General features: G+C 45.2%; 1 protein-coding gene across 2 annotated transcripts in view; it reads right to left on the bottom strand.

Annotated features, from left to right (window-relative positions):
- Positions 1–8,252, bottom strand: part of RB1 (RB transcriptional corepressor 1) — a 150,521-nt gene extending 142,269 nt beyond the window's left edge. Inside the window, exons 1-2 of one of the 2 annotated variants that reach the window (XM_006122970.5) lie at positions 7,976–8,252; positions 6,893–7,010 (exon numbers count right to left, since the gene is read on the bottom strand). In XM_006122970.5, coding sequence (XP_006123032.3) covers positions 6,893–7,010; positions 7,976–8,058 — 201 coding nt within the window. In that variant the 5' untranslated portion in view covers positions 8,059–8,252. Of the gene's footprint in view, positions 1–432; positions 645–6,892; positions 7,011–7,975 lie in introns of those variants that run through there. The other variant, XM_006122971.5, reaches the window with a different exon arrangement.
- Between the last annotated feature and the right edge of the window lie 11,532 nt (positions 8,253–19,784).

The following is a 19,784-nucleotide window of genomic DNA, read 5'->3' as shown; positions in this document are numbered from 1 at the left end:
AGTGTAATTTATTAATGGACAGACAGCTGGTTTTACCTATAACTCACTCACTTCAAAAACTGAAGCAAAACGCAGGACAATGTAGCACTTTAAAGACTAACAAGATGGTTTATTGGATGATGAGCTTTCATGGGCCAGACCCAGGTCTGGCCCACGAAAGCTCATCATCCAATAAACCATCTTGTTAGTCTTTAAAGTGCTACATTGTCCTGCATTTTGCTTCAGCTACCCCAGACTAACACGGCTACATTTCTATCACTTCAAAAACTCACCTTTAAGATTTGTTTTGAGCATTCACAGTTGAAGTCACTTACAGCCCTCAATTATTTAAGACTATTTTTTAAAATCTTAGTGCATCACAATCCTTCACTGAATGTTCACTAATAGAAAAGCCAAGGCATTGGTAAGCAAATCAGTACAATGCTTACTTACTTTTGACTATGGAGTAGGAATTGTGCCTGCATAGTTTATATTGAACAGAGGTTATTCTTTCAATTCATGCCAGCTTAATATGCTGCTTTCAAGACTAAAGAGTTTATTCATGACAAAGTAAACGGAAAAACGTAGCTTTCTTTCTTCTGCTCACTTCATGCATTTGAGATTGCTCTAAAAAAATTGTCTCGTCTCTTTTCTGTGGTTTTTTACTGTTAAGAAAGAAAAACCAATAGTGAATCAGAAATCCTGCACTACTCTTAAATAAGTGTTTCCTTGAAAATACCAGTTAGCCAGTTCCTTTGGATTCCTTCTTGGAATCAGAAATATAATGAATCTGGCAATAAGTCTGGAGTGGTTATTCAGAAGTTTAAGACTGAAACTGTTCAGAGTTGTCATGGAGCAAACTAACATTTAACGTGCAAGGACACAGGATTTTTTTTTTTTTTTTTTTTTTTTAAAGAAAAAAATGAGTAGATAAAAAGAGTAGAAAAAAATGTTTCTTTACAGAAGACTAGCAATACACAGAATGTCCTAAGAAGGCTCACATATAATACTGAAATTATTTGACATTTCCTATTGCCAACAAATTCATTTTTCATTCAGATGCTCATTTGGAAGTATTGGTACTTAAATACTTGAATCTAAAAAATTACAATTGTTTCTGTTTCCCCCCCACACTGACGGCTGAATCCTGCAGCTGTGTAGTGGGGAGAGATTACTCCCCCTTTATGCTACGGGATTCTAAGTCCAACTGAGAATGAGACCTCTGCTGCAAACAAGTTAGAGGAGGAACTGGCTGGCACTGTTTTCCAATGGACCATTCTACCAGCCAGGAATCTGTCTGGTATAATCTGTGCTCAGAACACTGTCTTTCCTCTGATGTATCCTTAATGCTGGATCAGAGAGATGAGGGACCTCTGCTGCCTCTTCTGTGCTGCCATGCTACATTCCTCTTTTGAAGGGGAGTTCACAACTGGCTGTTTAAACAGACTTGATCCTGCCTGAGCAAACCAGCCGGAACAGAAGACTAGGGTCTATCCCTGAAATTTAACTATGATGTTAATGTATGGACAATGGAGATACAACAAGATGGATTCCCAAGGTCCAGCACCCTCTGGATCTGACTGGTCCCGAATGAGAGAATTTTCCAGATCAGGGAAGGTCCCCTATCCCCAGCATCCTAGCATGCTGCCCTTCCCTGACGCTGACTCCATTTCAGTCCCAGTGCAAACTGGCTCCAGCACCACACCTCCAGCTTAGGTTCCAGTCCCACTGTTGCCTGGCCCAGCCTCCCCGGGAACAGAGCTCACCAATGGGCCCTGCTGCTGCCCAGCCCAGCCGGGGATCCCCAGGGATGAGGATCCTGGCCGCTGGACTCCAGGTGGACTCACACTCCAGCCACCAGGACTCTCTGGTCCAGCAACATCCATGGTCCAATGCTGCCGGACCAGAGAGTCCCGGATTTAGGAAGTTAAACATGTAGTGAAGTAGTAACTTTGGGGACTCATTCCTTATATAGCCACGTGTGGAGGGCTGAAGTTGATCAACTCCATGGCACCATTCCTACCAAATCTGTAGTTTCCCTCTACTCGGCAGCACCAAAGAAACCCCTCCCCCCCGCCTTATCACTGGAGATCCTACTCCCCTAAAATAGACCAGAAAATCAGATTACATGGTCAACCATGTTCGCAGGGAGCAGACAATGGTTCTGAAGGGATCTAGAGCCAGTATAGAGGCACAGCCTCGATGAGTATATCCCTGCCAGATTCCCTGAGGTCTGAGGAGTTTGGGTTCTGAATCCTCAGCTTTTTCTGTGTAAATGGCAACCCTCTGAAGGAGGAATTCAGGAAAAAAGTCTGAGAGGAGAAACCCAATAAACTATTTCTCTCTCTGGGCCAATCCAACAGGCTTTCCAATAGCAAAGAATAATCTAATATATAATGTCCACACTGGACCAGAACACTAGTCCATCTAGCAAAGCATTCAGTTTAACAGCACTACACACATTAGAGGAAAATGTAAAGTCTTTACAGTTAACAATTATGCAGTACCATGTCACGGAGTGAAATTTTGTCCTAACCTCAATGAATTAGTTGACAGTTTATGCCCTAGAAAATGAGGACTTCTATTTCCTAAATGCTTTTATCCTAGCCAGTTTCAATTAGATAAAATTATCTAGTCCTTTTTTAAAAATCCTGTATCCTGGACACAGTAAAGATACATTAGCTATAGTGAAGGAATTGCACTTTGCCGTTCAGGTAGATATACATATGCTAACCTTAATCCAGAAAGTGCTAAAAAAAAATAGTGTTGTGATTCTGGGAACATGAGTGGTGACACAAGCTTGCTGCATAATACAGATCTCAACTCTCAAATGGGATTATACTCTAGTGGCATGCCTGTCCCACCACACATGGTCATATCAATTATTTTGCTTCACCCAGTGTACACAGGAACAGTACTACCTAGCTCTAAAGGCAGTACAGAAGTACAGGTAGCAGTACCTTTGTACCTTGACCCCCCTCCCCAAAATAACTATCACAATCCTCATGCAATCCCTTTTGGATCACAACAGCCAATTTGATAAATGCTTGTCTTCTCCCTGACATCTAGTCTTTTGTGTATTTGCTGTATAGATTAGAGATGTTGGGAGAGTAATCAACTACTTGCTCCCCCACCTCTTGCTGCTTCTGTCTCTACAGTGCCGCTCACCCACCCCGCTGCTGCTTCTGATACTGGCAGGGGGGTGAGGATGTTAGGGGGAGGCTGATGTGAACAGGGGCTGCTAAACTTTGCGCAAGCCGGGACCGGGCAGTCCTGGCTCACGTTGGTCCGGAATGCTGAGCCTCTGCATTTTCAATTTAGTAAAAGCCTGACAGTTCTTACTCCATTTAAATTGCAGAGCTGCTGCGTGGGTGGCTCGTGGAGCTGGCACAAACTTGGACTGCTCAGTCCCAGCTCAAACTGGCTCTGGGAGTTAGCCCTGCTGTGGCCTTGCAGAGTGGCCCTTATCAACTAATTGCGTAGTCGATACAATTTGTGTCGACTACATGATTTACCAGATAACTGCAATTTAACCATCCTTAATATAGATTTCATGGGGGAGATCAGATTTCATGTTCTCCAACTCATGGGTGTAAATTTAGTAAACGATATGGTACAGTATGAACATTAACTTAAAATTAAATTTTAAAAGCTGTATTTTAACATTAACAACATGTATTGGTAATACAGGCAGTCCCCGGGTTACGTACAAGATAGGGACTGTAGGTTTGTTCTTAAGTTGAATTTGTATGTAAGTCGGAACTGGTACATATTGTAGGGGAAACTCTAGCCAAACATTTCTCCAGAGCTCAGTTTTATTCTCCCACACCTCACTTCCCTCAGTCCTTTATTCTCAAGCTGAGGTGTCTGCTGAGAAAAGCCGCTCCCCGTCTCCCTGGTCTGCTGGCCGGGGGGCGCTAGCTTCGCGTCTCCCTGGTCGGCTGGGGGGAAGCAGCTAGTGCGGGGTTGCCCCACCCCGTTTGTAAGTAGGGATCTGATGTAAGTCGGATCCATGTAACCCGGGGACTGCCTGTATTTCTACTGTTTTTATTTTTGTTATGACTTCTATTACTGTTTTTATCCTCTAACTAGGTGCTCTCATACTATGGTTGAGGAAAAAAGTCACAAGAAGAAGCCATAAAAATTGACTATTATAATGCTTTTAAGCAGGGCTCGACAAACCACGGTGAAATCCATTCGCCAGCCCTGCACTGCGCATGCACGTGCCACCAGTGAACGGGGCGACCCACGTATCGACTTGCCTGTGGCGAGTAGATTTCAGCTGATTTGGCGAGACCCACTTATAAGAAGTAATTGGTGGTGTAATAGATAAGAGTAGCACTGGCCAGCACATAGTGACTAAGGGGTTAAACTTAAAAGCTGGTTTCCCTCAGCTCCAGCTCCCTGAGAGGGCAGGAGTTCAGTAGCAGCGTTCCACCTTTAAAACGTACCAGTCTCCCTGCTAGGGCTCCAGTACATTTCAAAGCAGAAGCGCTGCATGGAGCTTGGGGCCAGTGGGAGACTCAGAGTCTACCACTGGCCCCAGGTTCCAAGCAGTGTTTCAGTTTTTGAAACGCACGAGAGCATTGTATATTTCAAAGGCAGAAAGCTGAGCAGCACTTGTGCCTTTGAAACATAGCAACAGCCAGGTGGGCTCTTGCTACATTTCAGAGCTGAATAGCCTTTATCGACTAATCAAATAATTGATTAATCTAATTTTAACATCCCTAGTGTGAACCTATGCCTCCTCTCTCCCATTCACTATCTAAGAGATGTTCTCTGTGTTTTAATTTGTTTGACTCAGTTGCTCAGTTGTTTATCAAGCATATCTCTGTTTTATTAATAAAAAACACCCTTTTTAAGGCAATGCTTTGATTCTTGTGTCCTGGAAGGAAACAGGAGGTCTATGTGTATGTCTGCATGCCTAAGACTGAGCAGTCAGCTACGAGAGACTGCAGCTTGTTTTCTCTTTTCTTTTTCAAGTTGTCTTTGGGCAAAAGAACTTGGGGTATCGCTGGGGAAGAAATTCAAGTGTTCCCTCTTGTTTTTTCAGGGTTAAATCACTTGATGGTGGCAGTTTTTGCTTTTTTTCCTCCCCTCAGAGTCCATGAATCTGTGACTCTAGGGAGTTTTTGTAAGCAGAGCCTATAGAGCAGTAGTCTCCAATCTTTCTATGCCCAAGATCACTTTTTAAATGTCAGAACAAGTCAAGATCTACCCCATCCTTCCGCCCCCAAGACTCCACTCTTTCCTTGAAGCCCTGTCCTCTTTGTTCTCCTCCTCTCCATCACTTACTACCCCTGGCCTTTATACTCTCTCAAGGTATGGCTACACTGCCGCCTTTCCCTCCCTCCCTCCCCCCCTTGATTTTTCTGTAGGAAGAGGTTTTCAACATTTGGCCTCTCTAGACTGGGCCAAATGTCAGGAAAAAGACCCTCTTTCAGAAGCCCCCTTATTCCTCTTGGAACAGGGAATATAGGGGTTGCTGAAAGAGCATGTTTGCTCTTCGGCTAAAAAAAAGCAGAAGCACAAACATGTTCTGGATGCAGAAGAGTTTTTCTGGGATACCTCTGGTATCTCGGAAAAAAACTCCTGCAGTCTAGCCGTATTCACTGGGTCGAGACAGGAGCTGCAGTCTCTGAGGTGGGAATGAGGGATTTGGGTACGAGAAGGATGGGGAACCTGTTTTGTGTCAGGGGGTCACTGATCCACAGAAAAGTCAGTTGGGGCCACACAAGTGAGATGCAAAAAAAAAAAAAAAAAAAAAAAACACACACACCACCACACACAAACCTTCTCCAAAACCCCCCAACCTCACTAATGTGGCCCCAACAGTGCTGGTGGGAGCTGAGGACATGGTACTGGGGAAGGATGCTAGAGATGGGGACAGGGTGACAGTGGGGGCTGAAGCAGGGGACAGGGTGCTAAGGCAGGGCACCAGTGGCTGATGGGACAGATAGCAGGCTGTCAGTGGGTGCTGCAGCAGGGGACAGGGTGTTGGTGGTGGCAGGCAACAAGGAGTCCCTGGCACTCGCCTCCTCCAAGGACCCCTCCCCTTCGCAGGGAAAGCACGTCCCAGCACTCTGCCTCCCTCCAGGGACTCCTACCCCCTCCCTCTTGCAGGGGAAGCTCATCCCAGCACTCGCCTGCTCTAGAGACTTTTACATCCTCCCCTGCCTCCCCCACCCACTGCAGGGGGAGCTCATTCCAGCATGCACCCTTCTCCAGGGACTCCTCCGCCCCCTTAGCCCCCCGCAGGAAGTCCCCAGCATGCCACAGACCTGGGTCTGGTACCGCACTAGCTGTTTGGGGGAGGGGGTGCAGCCAGCACACTTCCTGAAACCCCAGAAGTGGCACGCAGCTGCAGGACTCCTATCCACAATGGAGGTAGCACCGGCTTCCTGCAGGGTCACTGGAGATGGACAGTGGGGCTTCTTGAGGGTGGGGGAAAATGGGGAGGCCCCAAATGCCTCACAATTGATGGGTTAGTGACCACGGCTACAGAGGCAAGGTATATATAGTCTTGTGCAGGCCCTCATCTTCCGCACTTGGAGTGCCAGAGTGGGGAACAGCTATAACATGTGGTCTGGATGTGATTAGTCACATAGTGCTGGTTTAACTACCATTTAGAGTAAGTGTGAACTAAAGGGGTTTTTTTAATTGGCATATTTAGTGAAGGTGAGGTTATGCAAGTTAATCTACACAGATGTGTGTACACAGCAACCTTTGTACTTTTTGACCTTGATATAAACCTGCATCAGAATGATACCACTGTAGCATTTCCATTTTAAAATAACTTGCAATTTTTACCAATTTGCTTCTTGGCTAAGGCAACATGTTAGGCTAAGCACGGATCCAGAGCTCAGTATTTTAAATCAAGTCACTGTAAGCATTAACTCTACCAAGTACTCACTAAAGTTCCATCAGTAGGGGACATTTTTTCATACATCTTCCAAGCATTTGTTCTCACAATGTCTGATACTCTTAGTGTGTCACACAGTGCAATAAAGCCAGTTTCTCCAAACTCAAGCCTAAAAGAGAGTGAAATGGATGATTAACTATCAGGTTCATTTAAATGAAAATGTATCACATATGATTATAAAGTATAAAACATTAGCTAGAATGTGACATTTCTCTGGAGAAAACCCATCTTACTGAGCATCTGCATCCACATCTGATCCACAAACGTCAATGGCTATAAAGGAGATATTCAGTTGTACAGGTCTCTACTTATGACCCCAAGAACCAGGAATGGATTGAAGGAAGGTCAGTGACTAGCAGGGAACCAAAGAAATTGGTTTTACACTGGAATTTCTAATCTAAAACTCATACAATCCTGAAATGCTGAATGCATGCACATCAGATGTCATCTATCTGTAGCAGATAAAGCAGCACATTTTTTGTCCTTTAAAGGTGAGCCCACTAGAGCAGACCTTGGGAAGCATGGGAGCCAAAGAGCTGGAAGCAATCAGGAACCCAGGCAGGACCCTGCATTACCTTTCACATTTCTACTGCCTGAATCTTAACAGGCCAATCCTACGGTTCCATCAGCATAAAATGCTTAACGCTGCACGTGCCTCTCGTCAGTCAGAGCCAGGTCTTCGCTGTTACATCTCACACCGCGGTGAGTGTGCAGTTGGCCACAGCTGACAGGCCCCAGCACCAGCGAGGCTAAGGGAGCCTTTCGCCCAGCGGGCACCGCCGATTGGGCGGACACCAACGGGCTGTTTTTCCGGCCAAAGCAACCTCTGCCCACGCGAGCACCAGGGACCTACGGACCCGTCTTCAGCAGCGCCCAGTACCGTACCAGCCATCCCCCCCCAAGCCGGGCAGGCAGCCTCCCAACCACCCCGCACGGGGATGCGCAACCAAGCGGCGAGCGCTTCCGCGTCCGCCAGAGCAGAGCTGCCCTCACCCGGGACGCTCCCGGAGCAGCAGAAAAGCGGTGCCGCGGGGGCTAGAGCCCGGGGTGGAGGAAGCGGCTGGCGATTCTCACCTGGCGGCAGCGGCAGGCGGAGGTGGCGGGGTACTGCCTCCCTTGGCGGCGGCTCCCCCCTTCCGGGGGGGCTTGGGCGGCATGTCGGCCGGGCGCGCGCAAGGGCGCGCGGAGCCGCAACTCTTGGGTCCGAAGTTTAAACGTGCACCGCAGAGGGGAGACGAGAAACGGACAAACCGGCTCCCAACAGCGACCACTCAAACCGCGGGAAAACACGTCACGTCCGCCCCGCCCACCGGGCGGAGCGTACGCGTCACTTCCCAGCCCACAACTCGCTTCAGAGAGGGGTGAAAGGGACAGGGAGCGTATTCAAAAGGGGTGGAGCCTGCGCACAGAATGAGGCTAAGAACCCGGAAGAGAAACTCGGAGTCTTGGCAACGGAGGCTTAAGCGCAAGCCCTTCGGCCAATCAAGTCACCCACTTCCCTTAGCCAATAGAAGAGCTGATGACTGTCGGGGCGGGGGCTCTCCCGGCTGCTGTTGCTGGTGGTGCCGAAGGGGCGGGGCTCAGCGGACCTGGTTTGTTGTTGTCAACAGTTTATTTTGCCAGTTACGTTCCTAGAAGCTATAGACGGTTCAGCTCCGTCTGCCTGGGAGAGGGGGCGAGCGGGAAGGGAGGGAGGAGCGAAGTGGCGTTGTAACCCACGCACCTGTGGGATGAGCTGTCCTGTCCGACCACTTACAGGGAGAATGAGTTTGCTCTGCAGCCTTCCTGTAGGGTTGCCAGGTGTCCGGTTTTGAACGGGAGAGTCCAGTATTTGGGCCGTCTGTTTAAAAAACAAATTCAGAAAATATGAAAGTCTGGGGCTGGGTCTACACTGGTGCGATCTCGCACAAAAACTTGCTGCCTGTCTACACTGGCCGCGTGATCGCAAGTAAACTGATGTTCTAATGTATGAAATCAGGGCTTCTTGTGCCAGAACTCTGACACTCCCGCTGGGGAAGAAGCCCTTTTGCGCAGCTGTTCTTGCACAAGAGGCCGGTGTAGACAGGCAACATGAATGTCTTGCGCAAGAAAGCCCTACGGTTAAAATGGCCATCAGAGCTTTCTTGCACAATAGAGCGTCTACACTGGCATGGATGCTCTTGCGCAAAAGCACATGGCAGTGTAGACTCTCTCTTCTGGAAGAGTTCTTGCGCAAGAAGCTCCCAGTGTAGACATAGTTTCTAAATAAGATGTAATGTTAATTTTGATGTAATTTCAAGTGTGTCTGGTATTTTTGTGGAAACCATCTGGCAACCCTACCTGAGAGCCAGCTGGGTTTTAGCTCACGCAGTAGAGCAGGGGTGGGGAACCTTTTTTGGGGTCAGGGGCTGCTGACCCAAAGGAAAAAAATCAGAGGGTGGGCACACACAAAAAGAAAACAAAAAGGGGCAAACTCTCATTGACTGGTCCCCAAACTGAGAAGAAGAAAGACACTCCCCACGTTCCCCTCACACACCAGAGCCTAGGGAGGCCCAGGTGAGTAGATTTTGTATGCTCCTGCTCCACTGTGGGGCAGCAGAGAGGCTGGAGTGCCACAATGGACTCCCCAATGCTAAGGGAGCTATGAGTCTCAAAGGCCCGATCCAGGCAAGCCATGGTCTGCATCCCACCCTTGGGCCTTAGATTCCCCAGCTCTGCACTAGAAGCTCATGCGCTAAACTACAGCAATCCCCGGTTTGGTTCCGCCTGTCCAGGTTACAGAGTTACACACACATGGAGGTGCCTGGAGTTTGAAACTCCAGAGGTTAGTGAACACTTGGGAGAAGTGATGTCTTTGATCAAAGTTCAAGACCAAGAGCTCTTCAAGTGAGGCATAGGTAGAGGTCACAGTACACTCTGCTGGGAGCCTAAAAAGTCCTCTAGCAGTAGCAGATCCAAAGGAGACCAATTTTTACATTCATGTTATTTTTAAAGTAAACAAGCAGAGGGGAAAAGAAACAAATATATTTATAAGGCACCCAGGTACCTTTGTGAATTTCCATGTCCTCCTATTCCTTGCCCTTGCTCTGCACTGCCTTTTCCCCCAACTAATGCAACCCAGGGGACAAGCAGGGCCAGGGTGCTGGCAGCTGGTGTCCAGCCCCCCCCCCCCTCCCACACACACACACCCAGTGGCTGGGAGTGGGGGGAGTGAAGCAACACTATCCCGGCTTGTTCTGCTGTCCCAGCATGTTGCTTGGAGAAGGGGCGGCATACCCTCACTTTCAGCAGTGGGAAGCAGAGCAAGCTAAAGCTGCATAACTCCGCTTCCCTGCCCCCACCACTGCTGGTGAATGCAGGGGGATTGGATCCCTGCTACTGGCATCATGCCCTCCCCTGCTAACTCCCCTGGATGCCCAGAGACTGGGCCCCGGGACCATCCCACCCCTTGTGTGAGGTGTACGTGCCCTCTCCTGGTTCCCTGAACGATACCCCTGTCTGAGGCAGACACCTGAAAAATTTCAACCTGAACAAGTAAGGTTTAGTAACATTAACAGCAACTGAAAATTGGGTCTTACAAGGAAGTTCTTAGGCAACCTTAACTGTGGGTAGTGCTACCAGCTCCATCTAGAATGTGTTCAAGTAACTTCAGTATTAAAGAAAATTCTAACTGCACATAAAGGACTAGATTCTGTAAACCATCCTTCAAACAGTGCAGGATGGTAGGTTGTTTTTTTTTTAAATGTATGCAAAGGTTGGTTTTAACCCAACCTTGTTCTCGCTCTGTAGGTATGGCTGCTGTATGCTGGCCTGGAGCCACACTATCAATTAAGGGATAAAGGTCTGTGTTGTAGAGCTAAAGATTCCAGTCCAGCTGATGATCTATAGGGGGAGCTGGTATGATTTCATATAAAAGAATGTGTTTTTTTTATTTTAGTTTCTTCTTTAAAAGATCTAGGAAATTACATATACACACGCACATTAAAATAATGTTAATCTTGTATCTTGGGTATTGCTAAAGCAGGGTTCCTGTTGAAAACAGGGGTACCTGATCACATAATTAAAGGATTGTTTCATAATGCATATGCAGAAGGGGGCCAAATCAAATTGCATGGGCAGCTTTAATTCTACAGTTGACTTCCAATAATCTGGCACCTTTGGGATTTAGGTGGTGCCAGATTATCGGATATGCCGGAGTATCAGGAGGTACTGCATACTCCCAACCCAATCTCCCTACCTCCCCTCCCCCCCCAAATCATCTGGCTGGGACACCATGAGTAACCCAATCCTCCTCCCCTTAGCAGAACACTTCTGCTCCCTGCTATAACCCGATCCCACTCCCCCACCCCAACCTTACGATTGGTCGGATACAGCCAGCACATGTGCTAAGGGGCCGGCTTTTCCAGAAGCTGGCCAGGATGCCATAAGTAATCCAATTCCCCTCCCCTTCTTCTTAGAAAAACACTTCAGCTCCCTGCTGTGACCCAGGTAAGAGCAGCTGACCTGAGCAGTTCCGGTTCCATCAGAAGCGCTTGCCATTTTGATCCCGGACTATCGGGAGTGCTGGACAATCGGGTGCCTGACTATTGGAGTTTTACTGTATTATTTCTTAACTGTCCAATGCTTGCTTTTGTAATTTTAACTGAGTTTTTTTTAGTCCATATAAATATATATAGTACATGAGAAATTAATTAGTGATACACTTCTGCATTTTAGTTACCAGATTTAAACCTAGGCTGAAGGAGGGACAGATGACCATATGGCTAAACACTGGATTAGATCTCAAATAGCTGGGATACATTGTTGTCTCTGCCAAAGGCTTTCTGTGAGACACAGAGAAAGTCATTTAATTTCCCCTGCTTCAGTTCTCCATTTATAAAATCAGATAATATTATCTCCCAACACTTTTCTCTGTCTAATTTAGGTAATGATATGTTCTAGAAAGCACTGACTCTTAATATGTTTATGAAAGAATGCACTATGAGGATCCAATCTTAGTTAGGACCTGTAGATACTACCATAATACAGTTAATAAGTATTGAAATTGGTGAGTTAAAGGACAGATTTAATTGAATACTCTTTGAATGTCTTCTTTAGATAACTGAATTGATTAATAGATTTTTAGGACCAGAAGAAATGATTGTGATCATCTAGTCTGACCTCTCTAATAAGTCATCCCCAAAATAATTCCTATTACCGTATATATCTTATGTAAACATTGTTGAGCAATCTCCATCACTGACAATACTTGGTACATTTTTCCAGTGTTAAAAATGTACACCTTATTTCCAGGTTGGCTGGAAGTTGAAACTAAAAAAATTCATTCATAAGAAGTGGGTACAAGAAGCAGGGGAAGGCATTGCCATCCAAGACAGAGGCATGGCCCTGCCCACACTTGGCCTCCACAGCACCCCTGCTTCATTGCTGCTCTGGAGCTGCCCCCAGCTCCAGCCACGCAGAAGCTGTGATTGCATGCCACCTGTCTTCCCCCTGTTCTAGGACCAGGGGAGGGTTCACATGGCGGGCTGGAGGCCTGCCCTGTGGTGGGGCGAGGGCTTGACTGCTATTGGGTAGAGGGCTTGAGCAAAAGAAGCAAGGCTGGAGGCTTGACTCCCCAACCCAAGGTTCACTTACTACCCATGCAGCCATTGGCTTGTGTTAAACATTCTCCACTATACTCAGGAGCCCATTATTAAATATTTGTTCTCCATGTCAATACTTATCAATAGTAATCAAATTATCCCTTAACCTACTCTTTGCTAAGATAATCAAATTTAACTCTGAGTCTGTCACTATCAGCATGTTTTCTAATCCTTTAGCTTGTTCTTGGGGCTCTTGTTCAGACCTTCTCCAGTTTTTTAGCATCATTGAATTGTTGCTACCAGAACCAGATTCAGAATGGTACAGTTATTCTAGCAACGGTGTCCAGTGCCAAATACAGACACAAAATAACCTCTCCACTCCTATTTGAGATTCCCTTGTTTATGCATCCTACAATCACAATTAGCTCTTTTGTTCAGAGCATCACCCTGGGACCTCACATGCAGCTGAGTGCATTCGTTGTTCCTAGATTTATACATTTAGCCATATTAAAACCCATATTGTGTGCTTGCACACAGTTTATCATGTGTTTCAGATTGGTTTGTCTGTTAACCCAAAAATAGAGGGAGTGGTAATCTACAAACTATACCAGTGATGATTTTTTTTCACATTAATACAAATATTAAATAGCTTAGAGCCAAAAAGAAATTTCCATGGGACCTCACTGGAGACATACTTGCTTAATGATATATTGCAAAATATAGCTGTAAACAGGGAACTATCAGCCAGCTTTTAATCCATTTAATGTGTGCTCTGTTAATTTTATATTGCTCTGATTATTTAATCAAAATGTCATGCAATACCAAATCAAATACCTTAGAGAAATCAATACCACTCTGCCAGCACTGTTACCATTATCAGTAACATTTTCAGTGTCATAAAAAAGTATCAAGTTGTTTGAGATGTTCCATTCTCCATAAGTGCATATTGACTTGCATTAATGATATTATCCTCTGTACTGGGTTGGCAGCAATCCCTTCTCCTCTGGCTCTGTGGGAAGCCACTACATCTCTGTGATGTTGCCCCCTAGCTGGGATTAGAACTCCCACCACTAGGCAGGATAGCACAATTTAATCATTTTAAGGCCCAGGCAGGGCAGAGCGAACAAGTAATTGGAAGCTCAGATTATTAAGCAGGGCAAAGCATCAAGAGACTGCCTAGGTCCTCTGGCCCCAACCAGGGCAGAGCAAACAAAGAGCAGTTAGAGAAGAAACAGGCAACCCAGGAGCAGATGGAGTAAACAGGCCTCTTTATTGCGGATACTAATTCTCCTCAGACCCTCAACACAATCTGCCAAGTGAGCAATGATTTGGCACCAGTCACACTCCTTTATCCATTTTAGTATGTTAATTCACACATCTATCACTACTTCTCCTAAATCCTTATTTAGTAATTAATATTAATAGGCAGATGATGATTAATATTATATTCCACCAGTTTACTGTTTACAGGATTTTCAGTTAGATCAGCACTTTTCTACATTACATACTTCCCAAATCAGCAGGTTACAGAGATTACAAAGGATGTTACCCTGAAAGTATTTTTACAGAGCAAGTTGGAATAAGCAAGAGACAGAGACAACATTGTTCAGTCCAACTATCTTTCTAGGCTGAAAGAATGAAGGAAAAAGGCATATATTTATACATCAGAAAGGACAATACCTGCTCTGGCCAGACCCTTTATCAATCTTTCCAGGCTGTAAGGATGAAGGGGAAAAAACATGTTCAAAGGACAATGTCTGCTCTGGTCGGACCCTACCACTAATGTATAGCCATCTCAGACACCTATTCTTACATATCCCAACAACAGCCTGACTTCCTGGCTCTTGCAGATGGCAGACAAATGCAGACCTCTTAGCCTAAGGTAGAGAGGCTGCCACCCCACGGGAGGAGTTGGCAGCAAGAGGATCCAGGCCTACCCTATTCCATGAAGCCAGCCTAGCACTAGCAGTGGCCCAATCCTCCTCTGGTGGGTCATTAGGGATACTACCTCAACACACTGAGCTGGATTCAGGCAACAGCCCAATTAGGCTATAGATTAGTGTTCCTCAGCTCCTTCCTACTCTTCCTCTAATGTACCTGTGGCTGGCTCAGGGTTATCTGCCATCTCTTTGAGGTATACACCAAGTGGTAGTTCTGACAGGTCTTCACCTGGGTCAGTCTCTTCTACTGGCAGGGTATGACATAGTGCAGTGCAGGTTCTGTTCCAGGAATCTGCAACAGCCTAGAAACACCTGCTCACTTCCCTTGCTCAGATTCAGCTGGGTTAGAGGCTCTGTCTTTTGCACTAGCTCTCCTTCCCCTTTTGCTTCTGATAGGGGAGGCAAGTCTGGCTTGGCTCTGTCCACCAGGGATCAGAGATTAGTTCCTCCACCTCACTGAGAGGCCACTCCGCCTCATTGTCTTCCCCTCCCCAGCCCTTTAAATTCTTTATCACTAGAGTCCTGTATCAGCCACTCCGTTATTGGGCACAGGATCAACCTCAGTCTGACAGGTTTATAAATATTTAGGTCATCCTATTTACTCCTTTTAAAGATTGGAACATTATTAGCTTTCCTCTTAACTTCTGGAGCTTCCCCATTTTTCCAAGGCTTACTGAAAACCGACTGTCCCTATCCAATGGCTTCCTCAGCGGGCTCTTTTAAAACTCTTGGGTGCAAGTTAATTGGACCTACTGATTTGAAGATTTTTAACTGTTATAGCTGCTGTTAAACATTCTCCAGAGATACAAATGCAATGGAAAATGTTATCATTATATAGTGAGACTATTGTTTGTTTCCCCCTCAAATACAGAACAGAAATATTCATTAAACTGTTCTGCATTATTACTAATAGTTCTACTGTAGCCATATACTAATGGACTAATACCATTGCCAGGATTCCATTTTGTTCCTAATATATATTTTTAAACCACCTTATTGTCCTTAACTGAGCTGGCCATAGATTTTTCCCTTTACCTTCCTTATTGATTTTCTACAATTCCTAGGTTCTGATTTATATTCATTACCTTCAGCTTCTTCCTCACCCTACCCCCTACCCCACCCTTTTTTTTTTAAATAGTGCCATTCACTTCCCTGCTAAACCAGGTCAGTTTTCAAAACAGTACAGCCTTCTGTCTTGAGTGAGGGATTGTGGCTTTTGGGGCATCTAGTAAGGTGTTCTTAAATGATTCCTAATTAGGGATGTAATAGTGAAGTTGATTAACTGATAAGCAAAAGCATTAGATTAATGCTATAGATTACATGCATTGTCCCCTGCCCTCACCAGTAAATATTTTAGCAGATTGGCCAGCCGCCCAGCTCAGTCCTAGCTTGCAGCAGGTCTAAGATCTACCCCTGCTGAAGCTCTGTATTGAAAGTGCTTTAGGATACAGGCAGACAGGCAGCTTGGCTGAGTTCTGGTTTGCACTGGATCTGGAAGCTCAGATCCCCCTGGACAAGGGCTACTGCCACCTCACACTGCTGCCTCTGTATCAGAGGCAGCAGCATTGGGCGACAGGTAGCCAGTCCACGGAGAGAACTGGTTTTTAAACTGGCTTTTCTTGCAGACCAGCTCCTGCCTGGCACCCCACACTACAGAGGCAGCAGCATGGAGTGGCAGGGGACTCCTTGGGAGTGGAGCCGGAGCACAGTGTCTGCCAGCTCTGCTCCTGGGCACTATAGAATAGTCGAGTAACTGATAAGAATTAATGATTACTCAACTATTCAATTAACCAATATTTAACATCCCTATTCCTAATGATCACTTTTTGATTATATTCTTCCTTCCAACTGATTTGTCTTAATTGTTTTCAGCTTTGTGAAATTGGCCCTATTCAAGCACCAGATGTATGTCTATTACTGGTCTAGACTTTATTCTCTCCTTTAGTTTCTCATACCATAAGATTTAGCTGCGCCACCTACCTGTGTACATTTATATACTGTATTTGTTAATATCTGATAAACCAAAAAGGATTCAACTATCTTTAAATAAAGCTTCCCTTTGTCATCAATAAACTGGATTATACTAATTAGAAATAGTTTCTTACTGACTGAAGAAATAATTCTTCAAGATGATTTGATTCTTCTGGAGAGTATGTAATCTCTGTGGGGAGCAATTTGCAGAAGGTACAAAACTGATAACTGAACTAACACACCATTTTATTGCCATTGTTTTGGCTATGCTGTTCTGTATAGAATACAGTAGAACCTCAGAGTTACAAACATCAGTTTTACGAGCTGACCAGTTAACCACACACATCATTTGGAATAAGTAGTATGCAGACTGGCAGCAGCAGAGACACCCCTCTGCCGCCCCCCCCAAAAAACAACCCCCCCCCCCGGAACCTACCCCCCAGTACTGTGTTAAACATAAACTACTAAAATAAAGGGAAAGCAACATTTTTCTTCTGTACAATGCAGTTTCAAAGCTGAATTAAGTCATTGTTCAGTTAAAAACTTTTGAAAGAACAAATCTAATTTTTTGGTCCATTTCTAACATTTCACAAGTATGAACAACGTCTGTTTATGAGGCATTTAACTCTGAGGTTCTATTATAAGTTATTCATCGCTTTGTATTCCTTTGCTTGCTTCTCTATGGCCTTGTCTACATTACAGAGTTAAGTCAAGATAAGCTGCCTTGCATCGACCTAGATGTGGAAGTGTCTTCACTTAGGCTAGTCTGTGCTCCATACATACTTCGGTATGACTACATCGCTCAGAGTTGTGAAAAATCCACACCCCTAAGATAGGTATACTGACCATAACCCCTTAGCGCAGACAGCGCTATGTTGGTTGGAGAGCTTCTCCCAGGGACATACCTATCATCTCTTGTGGAGGTGGAGTTAAGCTGACAGGAGAGCTGAGCGCTGACCCATCTGCTTAGAGCAGTGTTCCTCATTGCAAGACCCACCAGCCAATGAAAACTCCTGTAGACTCTGAGCCTAGCTACAGTTCCCTCTAAGCTGTTCAGCCATGCAACAGGCTATAAATAGCTGTATAGCAGCTCTAAAGGGCCATGCTACAAGAATCTAGAAAGGAGAATGATAAGGGTGGGTGGGAACTGGGGAGGGGAGAAAGTTGGGGCTGGCAGGACAGTTGTGTCTCCCCCCCCGGCCTGGGAGCCTGCTGCTGTTAGGAGAGAGACAGGCCCTTCCTCGAGAGCTCCAAGCTGCTTGCTGGTGGCAGGGACGAAATGCTCCTTCCTCCAGAGCTCCATGCTACTTGTCGGCAGAAGAGAGAAAGACACCCCTTTTCCAGAGCTAGATGCTGCCAGCAGGGTGAAGACTGGAGGGAATCCTCTGGCCCCAGCCACAGAGCAGCTTGCCTGCACCCTAAATTCACACATGGGAACAGACACACTTTAGCTCAGCCTTTTGCATTATTTCACTCTTTAAAAGCTTACTTGCATAGATTCCTTTGTAATTCCATTTATTTTCCTGGTTAATATTTTATAAAAGGCACATCATTTTATTGTACAAGTAGACTTTGTTTTAGTTACATGAGTGGCTCTAACATTACATCATTAAGGAACAGTAAGCAGTATGTTAATTTAGTAGTTGATGGGACTCTCACATTGAAGTTTTTTTTGCCAAAGTGGCCCCTGCTTCAAAAATAGTGAAGAGCACTAGATTAAATCATCTTCCCCAAAAGCACAACAGCAACATGGTGAGAGGTAAGGGACTCTTTGCATAGACCAGATTGCTGGCTTTCAGTCTTAGACTGTCAACTCTTCAGGGCAAAGATAATGACATCACATGCTTGTAAAGCTCCGAGCACAATGACCTGTCAGAATTGGAGTTTCTAGTCACTACTGTAGTTAGACTGTAAATTAGCAGACTATCATAGAATCTCACTGAGGGGTGATTCTAGGTGAATCTGAAAACAACTAAAGACAAATGTTTTGCTTGGCTGTTGATAAATAGAGGTCCTGATCCTGCTCTCATTAATGGGAGTTTTGTTAGGAACTTCAATTTGAATCAGGATAAAGCTCATAAGAGCAGGAGAGAGAACTTTCTTGGGGGTTGATCCAATATTGTGAAAGGAGCTCCCTCAAGAACTAAGGACCATCACAAACTTCAACATGTTCTGGCCCACGTGCCTGGAGCATTTTCTAGACCTGCCTTTTCTAAAAAGCACATAGCAACAACAGTGCCTGGTGTATAAATATTATATATTTATTAAAATGCCAAAAAAGGACTCCACATTTTCCCCCTTGAGATAGTGTGTCAACAAACACACAAGACAGCTATTAATCTCATAAAAGGTGTCAGGATACTATGGCATTGAGTGTGGAAAAGGATATAGGATAAGTTTTAGGGATTTTAACTCTATTGACACACCTGAAGTAAAGTTTAGCCATTTACTCACCATTCTCATGTGCACAGGTCATCATTCAACCCAGAGAGCTGAAACCACAAATAGCTCTGCAAGGGAGCAACTCACATACTGTATACTCTTTCAGTTGGAAGAGTGGTACAGATATGCACAAGCCAGTCTTATCACTTTGCCACAGCCAGGTCTCTCAGGCCTTATTTCTATGCAGATTTCATACCAGTATTACCATTTTGTGTGTGTTTACTGAAGTTATAGTTGTAGACCCCCCTACTCTGGTGTGGACAATTATACAGATATAAAAGGTACCTTTTACCTATATTCATTTTCTTTATAGAAATAGTTATTCCAGTATACCCAGTATTCCATTTATACCCAATATAACTTCATCCTGCACAATCAGCTTCACCTAGGTTGTCTGAAGACCCTGATGAAGATAAGATTGTAAGACAAGGTCCCAGATACTCCTACAAGCAGAAGTTCCAAGCATTTATACATTAATGGGCAGGCCATGTCAACAGAGTATTAGATAAGTGACTATCAGAGAATTTACAGCAAATTAAAGGAAGGAGGCCAGGAAACATGTCAAGGAGGCCCTTAAATTATCCTTCTGGTGTTTCAACATTGACCAATAATTTTGGAAAGATCTCACTTGTGATTGTTTTACCTGGAAAAGCCTTATCCATACTGGAACTACACGGGGTAGGGGAAGAGAAGTATAGAGCCAAAGCAGAAGCTCCAGTAGCATGAATCTCAATGCAGCACGTCTGCTGTTAATCATGGAACACACAGCAGCATTTCTTGTTAAGTGTGCCACCAACAATTCAAAGCTCAAATTGGCCTGATTAGTCACTCGAGTGGTCACAAAAATCAAGCCAACTGGTTAGTGATTAACAGGAGTGTGGCAAGCAGGATACGAGAAGTCATTCTTCTGCTCTACTCTGCGCAAATTAGGCCTTGTTTGGAGTACTGGGTCCAGCTTTGAGCACCACA

Source organism: Pelodiscus sinensis, chromosome 1, assembly GCF_052426305.1.
Source record: "Pelodiscus sinensis isolate ZL-2025 chromosome 1, ASM5242630v1, whole genome shotgun sequence".
In the NCBI taxonomy this organism is placed as follows: Eukaryota; Metazoa; Chordata; order Testudines; family Trionychidae; genus Pelodiscus; species Pelodiscus sinensis.
Note: the sequence above shows the minus strand (reverse complement) of the source record. Positions and strands in the feature narration are given on the sequence as shown.